General features: G+C 45.5%; 1 protein-coding gene across 2 annotated transcripts in view; it reads right to left on the bottom strand.

The window, feature by feature from the left end:
- LOC125446524 (regulator of G-protein signaling 3-like) overlaps positions 1 to 19,370 on the bottom strand; it is an 85,773-nt gene that overhangs the window by 12,255 nt on the left and 54,148 nt on the right. For both annotated transcript variants that reach the window (XM_048520159.2, XM_048520158.2), the window contains 3 exons: positions 5,562 to 5,641; positions 859 to 927; positions 353 to 414 (listed from right to left, as the gene is read on the bottom strand). In XM_048520159.2, coding sequence (XP_048376116.1) covers positions 353 to 414; positions 859 to 927; positions 5,562 to 5,641 — 211 coding nt within the window. The remainder of the gene's footprint in view (positions 1 to 352; positions 415 to 858; positions 928 to 5,561; positions 5,642 to 19,370) is intronic.

Here is a 19,370-nt window from a genome sequence, read left to right as displayed (position 1 = left end):
TAACCTGCACATCTTTAGACCGTGGGAGGAAACTGGAGCACCTGGAGAAAACCCATGCGGACATGGGGAGAATGTGCAAGCTTCATGCAGTCACCTGAGGGTGGAATTAAACCCCAGTCGATTTCATCCTTGGGTGACTGTGTGTGGAGTTTGCACATTCTCTTTGAGATGGAATTGCTAACGAATGAACCACCATGCTACCCTCAAGTGACTTATCCATTGTTCTTTTCTCCGCTAATGTTGAACACATATCAATGATATCTCTTAAACTCTCAGAGCTGTGTGTACATCTTCACACATACTCCTCATCTCATTCACACGTATACTCAGTCTCACACAGTAAGGTACTCACATCGATGAGCTAATAACTTATCCAGTGATTCTCCCCACTGTGTGGCCTCCTCTGCTGTAGGCCTAGTCCAAAACACAACAGAGACCATCAGAAACCAAAGAGAGAAAGGAAGACAGCTGTTATTCAGGACTTCACTCTATCCCAGAGGTGGGGGGAAAAGGACAGTGTCTGACCCACTGTCCCACCCACTCCAATGATGGGGGGGGGTGGGGACAGAAGGACACAGTCTGGTTGTCTGATTGTCCCACCCAATCTCTGGGAGTGGAGAACAACAGTGAAATTAAGGAATGAAAAAAAAAATCAACTGTAGAGTAGGAGAGAGGTAAAGAGTGGCTGGAGCAGGGAATTAAAGGAATGGAGAAGGAAGCAGAGATGGATGGAGGGGAGCTAAGTGAAGGGAAGAAGGGCAGAGGTGAGACACTGAGGGGAAATGAGTGGTGGACTGGAAACAGGAATGTAGTAAGTGTGAAGACCTTTGAGCCTATGACTGAGTGGAGACATCTTACCTCAGGGAGTTCAGATCATTCTTAGCACAGGCATCATTCCACTTCCGGAGGAAGCCCAGGCGACTGCCCCTGTTGGAGGTGAGAAACACAAGGTGAAGCCATTGGAATGTCACATTGGAGAGACTGAGGGGTGAGTGGATCAGCCTGAGCTCAGGATCACTGAATTGTAATGAGTCAAGCTGACTGTATAATTAATGCAGTCCATGTCTGTCAGCCCTGGGCCACTCCCCAGGTTCCCCTGAGGAGCTGGCTGAGCTGTGCTACTGTCCATCATACTTTACCTCTGGGAATAGCTACTGAGCATGTGCGTGACCAGCTATTCCAGAGAGAGATAATGGGAACTGCAGATGCTGGAGAATTCCAAGATAATAAAATGTGAGGCTGGATGAACACAGCAGGCCAAGCAGCATCTCAGGAGCACAAAAGCTGACGTTTCGGGCCTAGACCCTTCATCAGAGAGCTCTGATGAAGGGTCTAGGCCCGAAACGTCAGCTTTTGTGCTCCTGAGATGCTGCTTGGCCTGCTGTGTTCATCCAGCCTCACATTTTATTATATTCCAGAGAGAGGTTGGTTCATAGAAACATAAGAGCATAGCAGATAGGAACAAGAGGAGGCCATTCGGTCCTTCGATCCTGTTCTGCCATTCATCATTATCATGGCTGATCATCCAACTCAATGGCCTAATCCATAACCTTTGATGCCATTCGCCTCAAGTGCTATATCTAGCCACCTCTTGAATACATTCAATATCTTGGCATCAACTACCTCCTGTGGTAATAAATTCCACTGGCACACTACTCCTTGCATGAAGAAATGTCAATTCATCTCTGTCCTAAGTGGTCTACCCAGAATCCTCAGGCTGTGGCCCCTGGTTCTGGACACACGCACCATTGGGAACATCCTCCCTGCATCTACTCTGTCTAGACCTGCTAGAATTATTAAGTGTCTATGACAACCCCCTCATTTGTCTGAACTCTGGCAAAAACATTCCTAACCTAGACATACGTCAGACCCATCCCTGGACTCAGCCTGGTAAACCTATGCTGCACTCCCTCGAAAACAAGAATGTCCTTGCTCAGAACAGGAAACCAAAATTGCTTACAATATTCTAGTTGTGGCCTCACCATGGCCCTTATAACTGCATCAACACATCCTTGCTCCTGTACCCAAAACCTCTCGCAATGAATGCCAACATATCATTTGCCTTCTTTGCCACCTGCTGCATTTGCATGCTTCCCTTAGCGACTGGTGCATAAGGACATCCAGATCCCACTGCACATTCTCCTCTCCCAATTTATAGCCATTCACGTAGTAATCTGCCTTCTTGTTTTTGCTTCCAAAGTGAATACCCTCATAGTTAACAAAATTGTACTGCATCTGTCATTGATTTGTCCACTCACCCAACCAGATTATGCTGAAGGATCGCTGTATCCTCATCACATTTCTTCCTCCCACCCAACTTGGTATCATCTGCAAACTTTGCTCCCTCACCCAAATCATTAATATATATAATGAATAGCTGGGGTCTCAGCACCAATTCCTGTGGCATCTCTCTAGTTATGGCCTGTCAATTTGAAAAGGACCCATTAATTCCTACTCTTTGTTTCCTCTCTGCCAACCAGTTTTCTATCCATCTCAGTACCCTTCCACCAATCCCATGAGCTTTAACCTTGCACAATAAACTCCTGTGTGGGCCTTTGTCAAACACTTCTGAAAGTTCAAATGTACCACATCAATTGGCTCCCCCTTGTCAACTCTACTGGTTACATCTTCATAGAATTCCAACAGATTTGTCAAACTTAATTTTCCCTTCATACATCCGTGCTGACTCTGTCTGATCCTGTTTTCTAAATGCTCTGCTAGAAAGTTTTTGAAAATGGACTCGAGAATTTTTCCCACTACTGATGTTAGTCATCAGGAATATAGGAACAGGAGGTGGCCATTCAGCCCCTCAAGCTTGGTCCACTGTACTAGATCATGGTGGATCTTCTACCTCACTATGCCCTCACTATCCGCATTTCCCTCGATACAGTCAGGGATAAGCAGTCGATCAATCTCTGTCCTGAACCTGTTCAATACCTGAGCTTTCCCGGGGCAGAGAATTCCAAACTTTCTCCACCCTCTGAGTGAAGAGGTTCCTCCTCATCTCAGTGTCAAATAGTTTGTCTTTTCAATCCCACAGCCAGGGGGAATCATCCTTTCAGCATCTACTCTGTCTGGCCCTTGGATGAAAGCTTTAACTTTCAACGAGGTAATTTTTCCTAACTCCAGGGAACTCCAGCCAAGTCTCTGCAATCTCTCCTAACAGACAGTCCTACTATCCCTGGAATCAGGGTGGTGATCCTCAGGTGCACTCTCTCAAGGGCAGAGACTTAATTCGGTAATGGGACCCAAATTGCTCACTGTAATCCAGATGGAGTCTCACACAATGGAACCAGCTCTTTATACCTGTACTCAAATCCACTTGTGTTGAAGGCCAATATACCAATTGTCATTTGTGTTCCCTCTAATTCTACCCTCCCCCTCACACAAATGTTGTAAACTATTCCCAGCATGAATAGCCTTTTACATGCCAGGCTCAGATCTCTGAAATTCCCCTCCTCCGTCTTCCTGCAAAACACTCCTGGAAGTCTGCGCCACTGAGTGAGGTTTTGGTACCTCTGTTAATATCTCCTCTTCATCGAATCACAGGATGGTTAAGGTGGAGGATAGAGTTCAGCCCATCGTTTTCTCACCCAATATCAATCTTTCGCCTTTTCCCCATCTCTCTGCTCACCGTTTCTCTCCAAATACCGATCCAATGTTCCTCATGAATACCTTAATGGAACCTGCCTCCACCCTATTTCCAGGCAATGCATTCCACACCCTAATTACTCATTGAGTGAAAATGATTTTCCTCACATCATCCTTACTTCTTTTGCACACCAAATTAAATTTATAGCCTCTCATTATTGCTCTTCTTATGCATGGGAACAACTTCTCCTGATCTACTCAAGGCAGCTCTGCTCATGGTTTTTGAAAATCTCGCTCAAATCTCCTCTCAGCTTTCTTCTCTCAGTAAAATGCCTACCATGTGGAAGCAGTTCTCTTTGCCCATTGAGTCCACTCCAACACTCTCAAGAGCATCCCACCCAGATCCACACCATCCTATCCCAGCTAACCCACCTCATCTGCACATCCCTGGACACTATGGGCAATTTAACATGGCAAATCCACATAACTTGCACATCTTTGGATTGGGGAGGAAACCAGATCACCTGGAGAAATTGCACACAAACACAGGGAGAATGTGAAAACTTCATACTGTCGGCTGACAGTGGAATTGAACTCGGGCCCCTGGAGCTGTGGGCCAGCAGTGCTAGCCACTGTGCCTCTGTGCTGCACTAGTGAGACCAATCCCAACTTCTTCAATCTATCTTCATCACTGAAGCTTGTCATTCCTGGAACTATTTTTTGTAAACTACTTCAGCACTCTGCCCAATGTGTTCACATCTTTTCTATAATGTGTCATCCACAACTGTACACAATACTCCAGCTGAGGTCTAACAAATGTCCTGTACAAGTTCACCAAACACCTCCTTGCTCTTGTACCCAATGACTCTGTTAATGAAGCTGAGGACACTGTACGCTTTACTCACTGCTCTCTCCACCTTTCCTGCTGCCTTCAAGGATCTGTGTACCCAGCTCCCTCTGTTCCTGCACCTGCTGTAGACTTGCACCCCCTACTTATAGTCACTTCCAACATTCTTCCTACCGAAGTACATCACCACACACTTCCCTATATTGAATTTCACTTGCCACTGATCTGTCCTTTCCACCAAATTGTTCATGTCGTTTTGTGATTTTGTCTCCAATAATTTTTGTGAAGTTGCTGCTCACTGTATTGGGCTGATCCATGACATTGCAGGCTCAGCACAATGTGAATGTGAACACAGGCTGTTTCTATATTGATTGTCCTGGGGGAATCATCTGACACACTACACTCTCTGAGTAGAGTGACCTCTATGTTTCCTGACTCTGGGACACATGATTCTGTGTAAATCCAGGTCAATCCTTGTTTCAGTCGAGACTGATTCCGCAGTCTGACATTTACACAGATGTCCCCTCAGCGTTGCCATGGCTACAGGTAGGGACATACTACGAGCGCAGCCCTATACAGAAACTAATTCCTGTAGCCCCTGACTGTGGTTAAATGTCAAAATACATATTGGGCCTTGCTTGTAGCTCACTGATGTTCAATTTGGTTTTATAAGTAGAGCCGAAGCGATGGATGATGTCCAGAGGAACCTCTTGGCACAGTTCTGATGCACCTTTTCCTAGTAAAACCCTTTATTTTTATTCTTAGGCGGACCACTGACCAGGACCTCTGAGCACTTCCAAACTCTCCTTGACAAGTTGTGAATTCATGGAGCTGGATTTCATGATCTAGTTGGACACCCGAAACACCCTGACTCATTCTGGGTTCCACAACTCAAAAAGGATTTATTTTTAAATTTTTTCTCTGGTGGGAAATAGTTTTGGAGTTCAACCCTGTCCTCCTCACTGTTCACAATCCTGCAAAGTTTATTGTCATCTGCAAAATTTTAAATTGTCACCTGTACACCAAGATCCAGATCATAAACATAACCCAGGGCAAACAGGAGTTCTGAATTTAATCACAGTGCAGCATGGCACTGACTGCCACATGGACTGAAGGTACTTACAGATGCTTCTTCCGCCTCGATCTGCCACCATTCTCTGCACAATCTAAACCAAGGTCAGATTCGGCGCTGGAAGCCAGGTGCTGAAAGACAGGGCAATTCAGTGGTCACGGCACAGCGATCAGAGACCACAGAAAAGTGACAAAGGAAAAATCACATGGATGCAGTGCCATTACTGCAAGAAAACATCAAAGACATTTCACAGGAGTCTGAGCAAAATATGACCCAATGCCACCTGGGGAGATATTTAATCAGACGGTCAATGCCTTCACTGAAGAGTTTCACATTACCCCTCTGACAGTATTAGCACCCCCTCAGTACTGACCCTCTGACAGTATAGCACCCCCTCAGTACTGACCCTCCGACAGTATAGCACCCCCTCAGTACTGACCCTCTGACAGTATAGCACCCCCTCAGTACTGACCCTCTGACACTGCAGCACTCCCTCTGTACTGACCCTCTGACAGTGCAGCACTCCCTCAGTACTGACCCTCTGACAGTGCAGCACTCCCTCAGTACTGACCCTCTGACAGTGCAGCACTCCATCAGTACTGACCCTCTGACAGTGCAGCACTCAAGCAGTACTGAGCATCTGGCAGTGCAGCACTCCCTCGATACTGACTCACTTATAGATTAGCTCTCTCTCTCTCTCTCTCTCTCTCAGTATTGTCCTTCTGACAGTGCAGCACTCTCTCAGTACTGACCCTCTTACACTGCAGCACTCCCTCAGTACTGACCTTCTGACACTGCAGCACTCCGTCAGTGCTGACCCTCTGACAGTGCAGCACTCACTCTATACTGACCCTCTGGCGGTGCAGCACTCCCTCAGTACTGACCTTCTGACAGTGTGACACTCCCTCAGTCCTGACCCTCCAACACTACGGCACTTCCTCAGTACTAATCCTCCGACATTCCCTCAGTACTGATCTTCTGACAATGTGGCAATCCATCAGTGCCGATCCTCTGACAGTGCAGCACTCTCCCAGGACTGGATATAGTTTGTCGACATATACATGCGCTTTTGTGTGTGCATTTGTGCGAATCTGTCTGCAGAAACACAAGAATTTTGAGGACCAAGGTATGCTCAGGTTCCTGGGACTGCTGTTCACCAGCAGTCTCGGGTGGGCTCCCTGCATTGTGATCAGTGAAATCCCCCAGACTCCGTTGCTCACCCTGACCCCAGAAACTCAAGAAGACAGAGAGAGCCTCTTGAATTTCTGCGACAGTAGGCACAGATCTGATGGGACGAATGGCCTCCTTATGCGGCTCTGCTGTGCACTGTGCCCAGTGAATGAGGGGAGGAGACGTAGAGGCAAGGGAGCAGTGCTGGGCTGGTTAATGAGACTAAAACTGTGAAAGGTGAGGCAAGGAGACAGTGCCCTGATGCCAGTGAAGATAGAGAGAATGGGAGAGGGTAAGACAGGTGAATATTCAGTCACTGGGGAAGTGCACTGCCTGGGAAAAGCTCCAGTCCCACTGGCAGTTCCCTGAAAACTGCACAGCTCCCAGGCTCAGGGCTCGCCTGTTAATCAGCAGATTAATTTTTCATTGCATCGATCGAGAACTCAGGCCTCTCTTGGTGTTTCGGTGTGCGCTGAATTCTCTCATTGCAGTTGTCAGCGAGACCTCATTCACTTGATCAGATTTATCGCACTGCAGCAACAGGACGTTACAAAGTCACTGGGAAGACTGCGCCATCCACCTGCTCCCCTCAGGACAAGTCCAATCACTTCACAGACACTGAAAGTAGGACCACAGTATCAGGAAACACGGCAGTCACGCAGCTCACAGCAAGATCCCACAATAATAAATGACAGGTGATTTCACTGTAACAAATGGAAATCTTAAGGGCCTTGGCAGGGATGCTGAGATGTTTCCCCTCAAGGGACAGCCTAGGACCGGGGCATAGTCTCAGAATAAAGGGGCACCAATTCAAGACTGAGATGAGGAGGAATTCTCTCAGGGGTTTGTGAATCTTTGAAACTCCTTCCTATTGGACCCTGTGGGGACAGAGTCCTTGTGTATATTTAAGGCTGAGACAGTAGATTCTTGTCGGGGTATCAAAGGTTACTGGGGAAGGGCAGGAAAGTGGGAGTTGAGAGGTCATGTCACAGCTGTAGAGGATAACAAAGTGTGAAGCTGGATGAACACAGCAGGCCAAGCAGCATCTCAGGAGCACAAAAGCTGACGTTTCGGGCCTAGACCCTTCATCAGAGAGCTGTAGAGGACATTAGTTAAGCCACTTTTGGAATACTGCATTCAGCTCTGTTCTCCCCTGCTATAGAAAGGATGTTGTTAAACTTTAAAGGGTTCATAAAAGATTTACAAGAATGTTGTCAGGGTTGAAGGGCTTGAGCTATAAGGAGAGGGTGAACAGCCTGCAATTATTTTCCATGGTGTATTGCAGGCTGAGGGGTGACCATTACAGAAATTTATAAAATTGTGAGGGGCATGGCTAGGGTGAATAGCCAAGGCCTTTTCCCCAAGGTAGGGGAGTCCAAAACTAGGGGACATAGGTTTAAGGTGAGAGGAGAAAGATTTAAAAGGGACTTAAGGGGCAACCTTTTTACGCAGAGGGTGGTGCATGCATGGAATGAGCTTCTAGAAAAAGTGGTGGAGGCTGGTACAACATTTAAAAGGCATCTGGATAGGTGCATGAATAGGAAGAGTTTAGAGAGATATGGGCCAAATACTGGCAAATGGGAATAGATTAATTTCGAATACCTGGTTGGCATGGAAGTGTTGGACCGAAGGGTCTGTTTCTGTGCTGTACAATTCGATGACACTATGACTCTAAGTTGATGTGAGGAATGTCATATCAGCCATGATCCTATTGATTGATGGAGCAGGCTTGAGGGGCTAAATAGCCTATGCCTGTTCCTGTTTCTTATGGGCTTATGATCAATACAAGAGACAGTATTGGAGTCTGCTATTAAGGATGTGATTACAGGATGCTTTAAAAATCCCAAAGAGATTACACAAAGTTAACATGGATTTTTTGACAAAGAAATGTTGATTAAGGAACTGACTGGAGTTCTTTGAAGATTTAACATGTGAAATAGATGAGGGAGAACCAATGGAAGTGGTGTACTAGAACTTTCAGAAAGCTTTTTACAAAGTCCCAAAAATAGATGTTATTGTGCAATGTGACAGCAAATAGTTTTGTACAAAAGGTGTTTTACAAGGGTGTCCTTGTAAACTGATCAGTGAGTACAGGAAGAAGCAAGTCTTGTTGCAGCTGTTGCCCTTGGTGAGACCACACCTGGTGCATCGTGTGCAGTATTAGTCTCCTTCCCCAAGAAAAGGCATACATGCCACAGAGAGAACACAGTGAGACATATACTGAGAGTCTCAATCACATGCATACACACACTAATTCAGATACACACGTACTCCCAAATTCACACATGCAAGGACATTTTCCCTCAGATGGTAAAACCAATGATTCACCCCGACATGTCATATGTCATGCTTGCCTTTGTCGATAGAGTATTTGGTGAGTCATGTTGCAGCTGAATAAAACTTTAAGTTATGCCACATTTGGCGCAGTTCTGGTCGCCACACTATAAGAAGGATGTGGGGGCTTTAGACAGTGTTACCTGGATTGGAGCATATTACCTAGAATTTATAAGGAGAGGGTGGACAAACTTAGATTGTTTTTGCTCGAGCATCAGAGGCTGAGGGGCGACCTGACAGAAGTATATAGAATTATGAGAGGCATAGACAGTGTAGATAGTCAGAATCTTTTTCCCCAGGGTGGAAATGTCAGATAATGAGGGGCTTAGTTTTAGGGTGAGAGGAAGGAAGTAGATGTGTGAGGCAAGATTTTTTTTACACAGACAGTGGTACATGGCTGGAATGTATTGCCAGGGGAAATGGTCAAAACAGAGATGATAACAATGTTTATGAGGTATTTAGACAGATAAACGAACAGGCAAGGAATAGAGGGATACAAACCATGCGGAGGCAGATGGGATTAGTGTATAATGGCACCTGATGGTGGAGACAAGGTAGACTGAAGGGCCTGTTCCTGTGCAGTCCTGTTCTATATTCTAACCCCAACAGCTGCCCTTCACAAAAGAAAGTCAACAGCATACCTATATATCGCAGTGAAGCTGAGTTAAGGAACCAAATGTTTTCTGTGAGATGGCACAGTAAATGTGGGAGCGGCTGGGAGTTAGAAAGGGGCATTGATTGATGGAGTGAGTGGCTAAAGCTAGGTCTAGTGTGCTTGCTAGCTTTATACTCGAGTTGATTTATTGAATTTAAATCCTATGAGTTATCAGGATGGATTACTTGTCCAATAACAATTCCCACTGCACTCCCATCACCCCCTAACCATGGAAACAATGCTCAGATTACCGGCACCATCTGGAAATGAGGTGGAATCCAGAAGTTTTAATTAACATAAAAGCAGCTTGGAAATCTGAAACACTTCCCCCCCCCACCTCCAAGAAAGGGATGGGCCTGGGATTAGGGGGAAGAATCTGAATTCTATCCATTGGAAGGTGAAATAGCAGAACTCTATGGGGGCACAGGGTCATTTGGGGTAAATCGGGGCTTTAAAGACTGAGACAGAGAGAGTTTGTTGTGGAGAAAGTTCCAATCTCAATGGAGCAGCCAGGATCCCATGAACTGTGGAACAGCTGTACCATTGATTCAATGCATTTGATTATCAGGCAATGAGCTCCTGCATTCTCACAGGCAACCTGCTCAGCCCACTCAGTGTGTGCCTGTCAATCTGCTTCAGCAGTCCCTGTAATTACAGCCCAGCTTGGGGAAATGATAGGGAAAGCAGATGAGTGTTTACCTCAGCACAGAAAGGAAATTACAGGTTGGCCTGGGGAATGAACTCTCTCCAAGATTATCTTTCCCTGCCCCCAGACTGACTGTGATGCTTGGTAGCAGCTCAACCGACTGTTATTCAAGAGTCTGCATGATTAGAGCCACCTTCTTCCCAGAGGATAGCCCAGCCTGCCTTTTGAAGCAGGTATTCCTGGGCTGCAGTCCCTGTGCCAGTCCTGGCTTTCTTCATGTCCTAAGGCACTCCTGGGCCTCTCCGCTCTATCAACCTCTATTCACCCTTGACTCATCTCTCACAGAATCCCATTCCCCGAACTGCTTTGTGTTTATTGCTGAACTCCCATTGTCTCACGGTCCCTCAATAGTTTAATGCAATTCAAATCGCTCTGTGTCCTCTCTCCCCTCTCTGTAATCTGCTGTCACCCAGCTACCTTTCACGGTCTCAGTGCTCCTCTTGTTCTGACCTCTTATGTATTCCTAGCTTGAATTGCCCCAGCGTTAGAGTCATAGAGGTTGACAGCATGGAGTCAGGTCATTCTGCCCAGCTTGCTTATGCCACCCAGTTTTCACAATTAATCTAATCCTATTTGCCTGTGTTTAGCCCATATCACTCTGTACATCCCATCCATGTACCTGTCCAAATGTTTCTTCATTAGTGATCCTGTATTCAGTTGCCTGGACCCCAAGTTCTGGAAATAACCACCAACAGCCTGCACCTATTCCCCCCGCCTCAGCTTCATTTTCTACCTCAAAGACCACCCCTTAAAACCTACATCTTTCCCTGAGCCTTTGAGAACCTGACCTAATTTCACCCACATGGCACAGTGTCACACTTTAAACAATTCTGCAAGAAATGCTTTGGGTCATCCCATTATTTTAAAGGTATTATATAAATGCAGGTTGATGTTGTTGCACAGAAGACAGAAACTTTCTTCATCTTTGGATTCCACCCTCTGCTCCCCGGCCCTCCTCCTGCTCATGATCATGGATTTTTAACTGTCCAGTTCAGTTGTTGGGAATGAGGGTAGCAGTGATCCGGAATACCCTGCCTGAAGGGTGAAGGCAACAAATTCATTAATAATTTCCAATCTGGGAATGGGATAATTAATACAAGGTGAAGTATATAGCAAGCACTTGGGCAAAAGACAGTGCTAATCAGAGTGCTCTATCAAACAGCCCAGCACAGGATTGATGGGTAGACAAAACTCCTTTGATGCTGTATCACTGGCATGTCACTGATTTTAATCATTTGACCTTTGTGACAGTGCTAGCAGATTCCTGAGGCCTGAAGCTCTAGAATTCCTTCCTGAAACCTCTCCATCTCCCTTAAAATGTTCTTTAAAACCCACTTTTGTGACCAACATCTTCCCATGAGGCTTGGTGCCTGATTTGGTTGAATAATTGCTCTTGCAAAACACCTTGGGCTTATTTTACCACATAAATGCACATTGTTGCTGCTGTCGGGTTATCCCATTCCATGATTCGCTCAGATCTGATTGAATGGTAGAACTGTTTTGAGAAGCTGAATTGCCATTCTCCTGATCCTGATCCTTCTCTTGATTCTTATAAAAGCCAGGCAGAGGCAGTCTGACACTGAACTGAGCCTTTTGGTTTGTTGTTGTACTGTTCAGTCCATTAACCTTTCTTCCTGATATCTCTCACAGGGCCCTCACTCACTGGACAGCTGTGAGCTCTTCTAGGAGCCAGATACCTGGAGGCATTACAAAAGCTTTGCCTGCGCTTAGTCTATAATCAGTAAGTTAAAATTGCCATATTACCAGAAGACTGCTCTGTCATTAGAGAGCCGACTGGTGGTGGTTTAACCTGAGGGTCTCCAGGCAAGGGGTGAAGTTGAGGAGATAGGTACTTCAGCTGATACAGGAAATGAATCTGCGCTGTTGGTGTCACTCTGCATCACAGGCCAGATGTCGAGCTAACTGAGCTACCTGACCATCACTCCCCCTGCTACCCACCAACACTGCCCCTGCTGGTTGTTTGAGCTGAACCCTAACTCCCTTTGCAATTTCACAACGAATCCTATGCCTCTTTCCTATTGGAGTTTCGGGCTAGGGTCATGTTGGTAACTTATCACCATCAGTCATGGGAGCTCAAAGTGGAGCAGGATCTTAAACAGATGGAGGACCATTACAAGACATTGACTAGTTTGGGCCTCAGTCATGACAGAGGGAGTGGGGGTGGGGGAGAGCTGGTAGATTTGCAGATTCCCTATGGGACAGCTTTCTAACAGAGCAAATTGCCTTCCCCTCATTCAAAATCTGTGACCTCTATCGCCTAGAAGGGGCATGGGCTCCCAACACAGGCAGTACAGCACATAGCCCTGTCCTAGCTGCATACCACTGTGGCTCACTGAAAAACATCAATTCATCCCAGATTGAAATCTGTATTGAATCACAATTTTAATGAGATAATATGTGAATGCTACCTCTTCAGGATAGATCTGATCTGTAAGACTTCCTGCAGGGAGATTTCCATAAACCAGGCAGCTCAACTTGTAGTTAATGAAACTCTTAATCACAGGATCATCAATCTGAGTCCCATTGTGGCTCATTACTTTTCATATTATTGTCAAAATACTTTTTAAATTGATTTTTTTTGTCAAGCGTTGTGATCAATTTTATGCATTGGAATCTCATTGATTGAATTTTCACAGTCTTTTTTATTTACTGAAATGTCCAAAACATGCTTGACAGCAGGAACAGTTGCTGTCTGATAGCCATACGAAATGCAGGATTATGCAATTGGTTGCAGACTGTACAGAGCTTAAAAATGGGAAGTTTGAAATTTATTGTTAGTCTGTGTCAAGCCAAACTGCTTGTTTTGACAGCTGGCACAAACACTGCAACTGAGCACGTGCAAGAAGTGCTTCCCTGAATGTGGTGGCCCAAATAGACAGGACTAATTTTATTCCAGTTCATTACTAAAATCTGGTAAACAAAACCAGTCTCAATAATGGCAATCTAAACCTTTCCGTTTCAAGAATACCATTTACAGAAGGAAATCTGGCTCACATGTCCAGACACAGCAACGTGGCTGATTCCTCAATACCCATTGAAATGGTGCAGCAAGCCACTCAGTCTGAAGGCAATCCTTCTATAGTTTTCCATTCACAACCCATGGCATCTCAAATGGGTAGGGCAAAGGGACAGGTACGGAACAGAACCTTGCCAGGATGAGCCACACTGGCCATCCCACAAACCAGCAGCTTCTGGCTCAGGTCCTGCCAACTGCAGCACAACTCAGACATATTTCAAGGTCATATTTATTAGTCATAAAGTCATACGGCATGGAAACAGACCCTTTGGTCCATCTAGTCCACGCCTAGCATGTTTCCAAACTAAACTAGTCCCAGCTGTCTATGCTTGACCCATATCCCTCCAAACATCTCCAGTTCATGAACTTATCCAAATGTCCACCACTTTCTCTGGCAGATCATTTCACACACGACCCACTCTCTGTGTAAAAATGTTCTTTTTATCTCCTGCACCTTAAAAATAAATCCCCCTGCCTTGAAATCCCCAACCCCCAAGAAAAGGCCCTTGTCTTCACTTTATCTATGCCCTTCATCATTTTATAAACCCGAATAAGGTCATCCCTCAACCTCCTACGCTCCAGTGACAAAAGCTATAGTCTATTTTTATAAATGAAGCCCTCAATTCCTGGCAACTTCCTGGTAAGTCATTTCTGAACCCTCTCCAGTTAAATATTATCCTTCTTATAACAGGGTCATGTTTATTTGTGCCACAACACTAAGGGGAGCATTTCCTCGCTCAGTTGCCGTCTCAGTGTCCATGTCAGCTGTCAAAAATAAAGAAGCTGGCTTCACACAGACTAACAATAAATTTCAGTTGAGGGGGGAAGGACAATAAGTGCTGCCCTTTACCAGGTCCTGTTAAAAACGAATAAGAGGAAGGATATGAAGAAAAAGGTGTGGGGTAAGACATTTGAGCAGGTAATTATTGCTCTGGGTCACTGCATGAAGAACAAAGACTAATATGGGATAAAAGATGGGAGGCGATAGCCATTGCCAACAACAGAGCCCAGTCCCTAATCTCTGCCGCTGGCTATATTTTCTCAGTTTGCTGCCAAGCTCTTCATTGTTCACTGATCCTCATGCATGATGCATTCCATCCTCTCAGTCGATTGAATCTGAAGGGAACTGACCTGTACTGATAAATACCAGTACAATCCCTGGCATCATACTGCAGGACCAAGACATGCATCAGCTAAGAATCAAATTAAAATGCTGTACCAACCAGCTCAATAAAATCCTCCATCAATAAAAGTGTCAGTCTTTGTGCTGCGTGAAAGATTTAATGCTGCCTGACTGATGTTAGTCTCTGAAGGAAATGCGATTGTCGGATTCCTCGCCACAGTCATTTCTCCAGCTTTGTTTAATAACAAATGCAGAGTGGTGCAGCACTTCACTCAGCACAGTCTAGCATAGCTCAGCTTGTTCTTGGTGATTGTTCTGTTCCGAGTAGAGTTGGTGAAAAGGCAAGCTTTAATAAGAGGTGTTCAACGTTTTGACAGAGTAAATAAGGAGAGATTGTTTCCACAGGTGGGACGCTGCATCCACAGAGGAGATAGCATTTTAAGATGAATAACTGAAGAAGCAAACAAGCGTCAGAATACAGGAGCATAAAGCCATAAGCAGAAGCCAGCTGTTCAGCCCATCCAGTCTGCTCTGGCATTCAATGTAAACATGGCTGATGCGACCACCCTTAATTGCAATTTCCTGCCTTTTACTTACGATTGTTCATTCTCTTGATGATTGAAAATTTGTTTCTCTCAGAATTGAATATAACTAGTGAGCCATTCTCTGCAGACCACTGTGGTACAGATCGGCCACAATGTCATCAAATGGTGGAACATGCGTGATGAGCTGAATGGTAAAGAATTCCACAGGTTAACCAATATCTAAGAAATTCCTCCTCAGCTCTGTGTTAACCGGGTGACCCCCTTTTTGGAGATTATGCCCTCTTGTTGTAGACTTTCCCACAGGGTGGAACAACATTTTTCCATCCAAACAAAATGGCCCTTAGTACCTGGTACATTTAAGTAAGGTCACCTCTCATTCTTCTAAACTGCAATGAGTAGTACAGGCCCTGTCTACTCAACCTCTCCTCATAAGACAGTCCCTCCATACCTGGTATGCACCTAGTGAACCTTCTTTGGACTGCCTCCAACACCAGGATATCTTAGCTTAGATAAAGGAAAGAAAACTGTTCACAGTATTCCAGATGTGTATATGAGATATATATATATCTAAGATCATTTATTGTAAGTTTGGGATCTTGGTTTGGAGTTAAACATCTTTGAGCTTTCAGGCTGTCTGAAGTTAATAATTAACTTGTAAATATTTCTGTTGCCATAGTGATCTTTTTTATAACACTTCTTGAGCCGAACCATCGCGTGAATGGCTTTTTGTTTAGTGTAGAAAGTTTTGTGATCCAGTAATATAAATAATGAGGCATCAAGTTCTTTTTTGGGACTTCTGGAATTTGGTCTTTTTCAACTTAAGAGAAAAACCCATTATTTATAGAGGGAGACTTTTGGCTTCAGTTTTACTTTGCGTTTTTAGGCAGTCCTGTGAAATTCTCAGATGAAGACAGCTGTACAGAGTAGTAGTCCTGATAACGGAAGGATATAGCAAATGAAGTTACCTTATAGTGAACATTGCTGTTAGTCCCAGTCCAGAGGTGCTAGGTTAAAACCCTGAAGGGATTAGTTAAAGCTGACTACATTGAACTTCAGATGGATGATAACTCCAGGAAGAAGCTTTCTGAACTTCCATTCGAAAAGCTGAAGTCACAAGGAACTTAAACCTACCAAAGTGTTACATACAGGGACTCTGGCGTGAGTAAGAGGTGTTTGGGTTCTGTACTAGAACAGGATGAATTTTGGACACTACACGAAAGCTGTTTAGATTTATTATATGGAGAAATGTTTTGGGATTAATGGCATTATACTTTTACTTTGTGTTTTAAAATCATTGTTAAGTACAGGCCACCCCTGGTTTGCAAACAGGTTCCATTCTTGAGTCTATTTGCAAGTTGATTTGTACACAATGCAGGACAGTATAAAACAGCCGTTATAAGTATGAGGAAATGTTTGTATGTTGAATCTTTACATTTATTATTACAATAGTCTTGAATGGGATTGTTTTGATAACTATGAACATTTGGAAGCCAAATGTTTGTAAGTCAGGGACTCCCTGTATATGGAACAAAAACAAAGCTGCTGGAAAAGCTCAGCAGGTCTGACAGCATCTGAGAAGTTAAAAACAGAGTTAACGTTTCAGGTCCAGTGACCCTTCCCCAGCAGAAGTTTTGTGACACAAGCAGAGTGGCAAATGAGGGTGAAATTGATTGAACGCAATGAGCTGTGGTGTGATTGGTCTCGGGAACCAGATTCAATAGGAACCTTCCAAAAAGTGAACTCAATACAGATTGGGATAGTCAGGGAACAAAAAAAAACCAGAGGGCTGCAGTGAAAGAAAGAAACAAATTGAATTGCTCTTACCAGGTGATTAAAAACCTAAAGAACTACAAATCTAGAAATCAGAAACAAAAATGAGAAAGTGCTGTAAAAACTGAGCACAGTCGGCAGCATCTGTGAAGAGAAACAGAGTTTCGCACTCAGTGACCCTTCCTCAGAATTCTAGCAGGGATTAGATGGGCTGGTAGTCCTTTTCCTGCCCAGTATGTTGTTATTTGGTAAGGAGGAACAGTTAACTTGCTTTCAATTTAAAAGGTTTCTCAAGCAGTAGTAAGTACAGAGGCACCCATAAACGTCAGTGGTGATTTTTCAATCGATTCTTTAATTTATATTTATAGTCCCCTTCAGCCTCTCTGCGACCATGATCTTTGACTGGAGTTTTGAAAGTTGGTTTAGGTGCTGGATGGCCATTCCTGATGTAAGAGTGGTGGTCACAGGGGACAGCGACTGTCAATAAAGCCATCACTCTCCTCATCACCAACCCCATGAGTGCACAGCTCCCACTCTGAGCTGCAGCAATCCCTGTGTCTGGATCAGAAAGTTCTTACCTGAAGAGGCACATGACCTTCACAAGGGTCCTCATTCATTCTTGTAATGTGGGCATCCCTGGCAAGGCCAAAGTTTGTTACCTATTCCTAACTGACAGCTCCAGGAGCCACTGCAGTCCCTGGGGTGTAGGGAAATCCACCATGTGATTAGGGAAGGAATTCCAGGATTCCGACCCAGTGACAGTGAAGGAACAGTGATATATTCCAAGTCAGGATGGTGAGTGACTTGGAGGGAAACTTGCAGGGGATGGTGTTCCCACGTATCTGCTGCCCTTGTCCTTCAAGACGGAAGTGGTTGTGGGTCTAGAAGGAGCTGTCTAAGAATCTTTGGTGAAATTTTGTAGATAGTACACACTGCTGATACTGAGCATTGGTGGTGGAGGAAGGCGCCAATCAAGCAGGCTGCTTTGCTGTAGAATCCCTGCAGTACAGCCTATCGAGTCTGCACCAACCCTCTAAAGAGCACCCCACTCAGACTGAGACCCAGCCCCACCTATCCCCATAACCTCACATTTTCCTATGGCTAACCCACCCTAGCCTGCACATCTTTGGGCTGTGGGACAAAACCGGAGCAGCCGGAGGAAACCCACGCAGACATGGGGAGAATGGGCAAATTCCACACAGACAGTCATCCAAAGGTGGAATTGTATCTGCCTCCCTAGCACTGTGAGGCAGCAGAGCTAGCACCATGTCACTGTGCCACCTACCATGCTGTCCTGGATGGTTTTGGTCTTCAGTTAGAGGGACTCCCTACCACTGAGTACCATACAAGCCAAGTTCCTGACTTTAAGAAAGAAATGGATTCATGGAAGCTAAAGCTTGAGGGGTATGCATAATATGGCATTGAGATAGAGAAGCACCCTTGACCATTTTGAATGGCAGAGTGAGCTTGCTGAGCTGAATGGTCTGCTCCTACTTTCTCCATTTCTATTAAGAGATTCTAGAGTGTGGCTTAAGCTGTGTGGGGCTGGATGAACACAGCAGGCCAAGCAGCATCTTAGGAGCACAAAAGCTGATGTTTCAGGCCTAGATCCTTCATCAGAAAAGGAGGACGGCGAGGAGGATCCTGAAATAAATAGGGAGAGAGGGGGAGGCGGACAGAAGATGGATAGAGGAGAAGATAGGTGCAGAGGAGAGTATGGGTGGGGAGGTAGGGAGGGGATAGGCCAGTCCGGGGAGGACGGACAGGTCAAGGGGGCAGGATGAGGTTAGTAGGTACGAAATGGAGGTGCGGCTTGAGGTGGGAGAAGGGGATGGGAGAGAGGAAGAGCAGGTTAGGCAGGCGGGGACGAGCTGGGCTGGTCTTGGGATGCAGTGGGGGGAGGGGAGACTTTGAAGCTGGTGAAATCCACATGGACACATATACCGCTTGGGAACCCCGCAGCCCAATGGTATCAATGTGGATCACTGCAGAGACAAGAAGTGAGTTATTCGCACACAGATGTCAGAGCCGCAGTGTGTACACAATTACTCCAGTTCACTTTTGGTCAATGGTAACCCCTGGGGATTGAGCGAGTGCTGCACTGCTGCAGGGGCTGTCTTTCAGATCAGCTCCCAGACTGCGACTCCATCTGCCCCGGAACTAGAGGCGAACGATAGCCCAGCTGCCACGGGGTGGGCGAGCTGGAAAGATCACCTCTCTGCCGCCTGGACTAGTCTGCCGGCTGTGCGGAAATGGTCTGCAGCACTTCCCACCTTACAACGGTGAAAATGAGGTTGGGAAATGTTGTGTTAACCGCACACGTTCGTTTGGGGAGGGAGCTGGTTGTGAGGAGAGTTAGCGCTCAGACCTGTTCACTCTGGTGGGTGGAGGCAGACTTCCCCTTGCTCTGTCAGACTCGGATGTTAACTGAGACAACGGGGGGAACTCGAACATCTGAGTGAATTTAATAACACAGTCAAATTAATTTAATAGCTACGTGTGAATGCATGCCCTGAACAC

Source organism: Stegostoma tigrinum, chromosome 34 (genome assembly GCF_030684315.1).
Source record: "Stegostoma tigrinum isolate sSteTig4 chromosome 34, sSteTig4.hap1, whole genome shotgun sequence".
Lineage (NCBI taxonomy): Eukaryota > Metazoa > Chordata > Chondrichthyes > Orectolobiformes > Stegostomatidae > Stegostoma > Stegostoma tigrinum.
The sequence above is the reverse complement of the archived record's forward strand: the minus strand, read 5'-3'. Positions and strand labels throughout refer to the sequence as shown.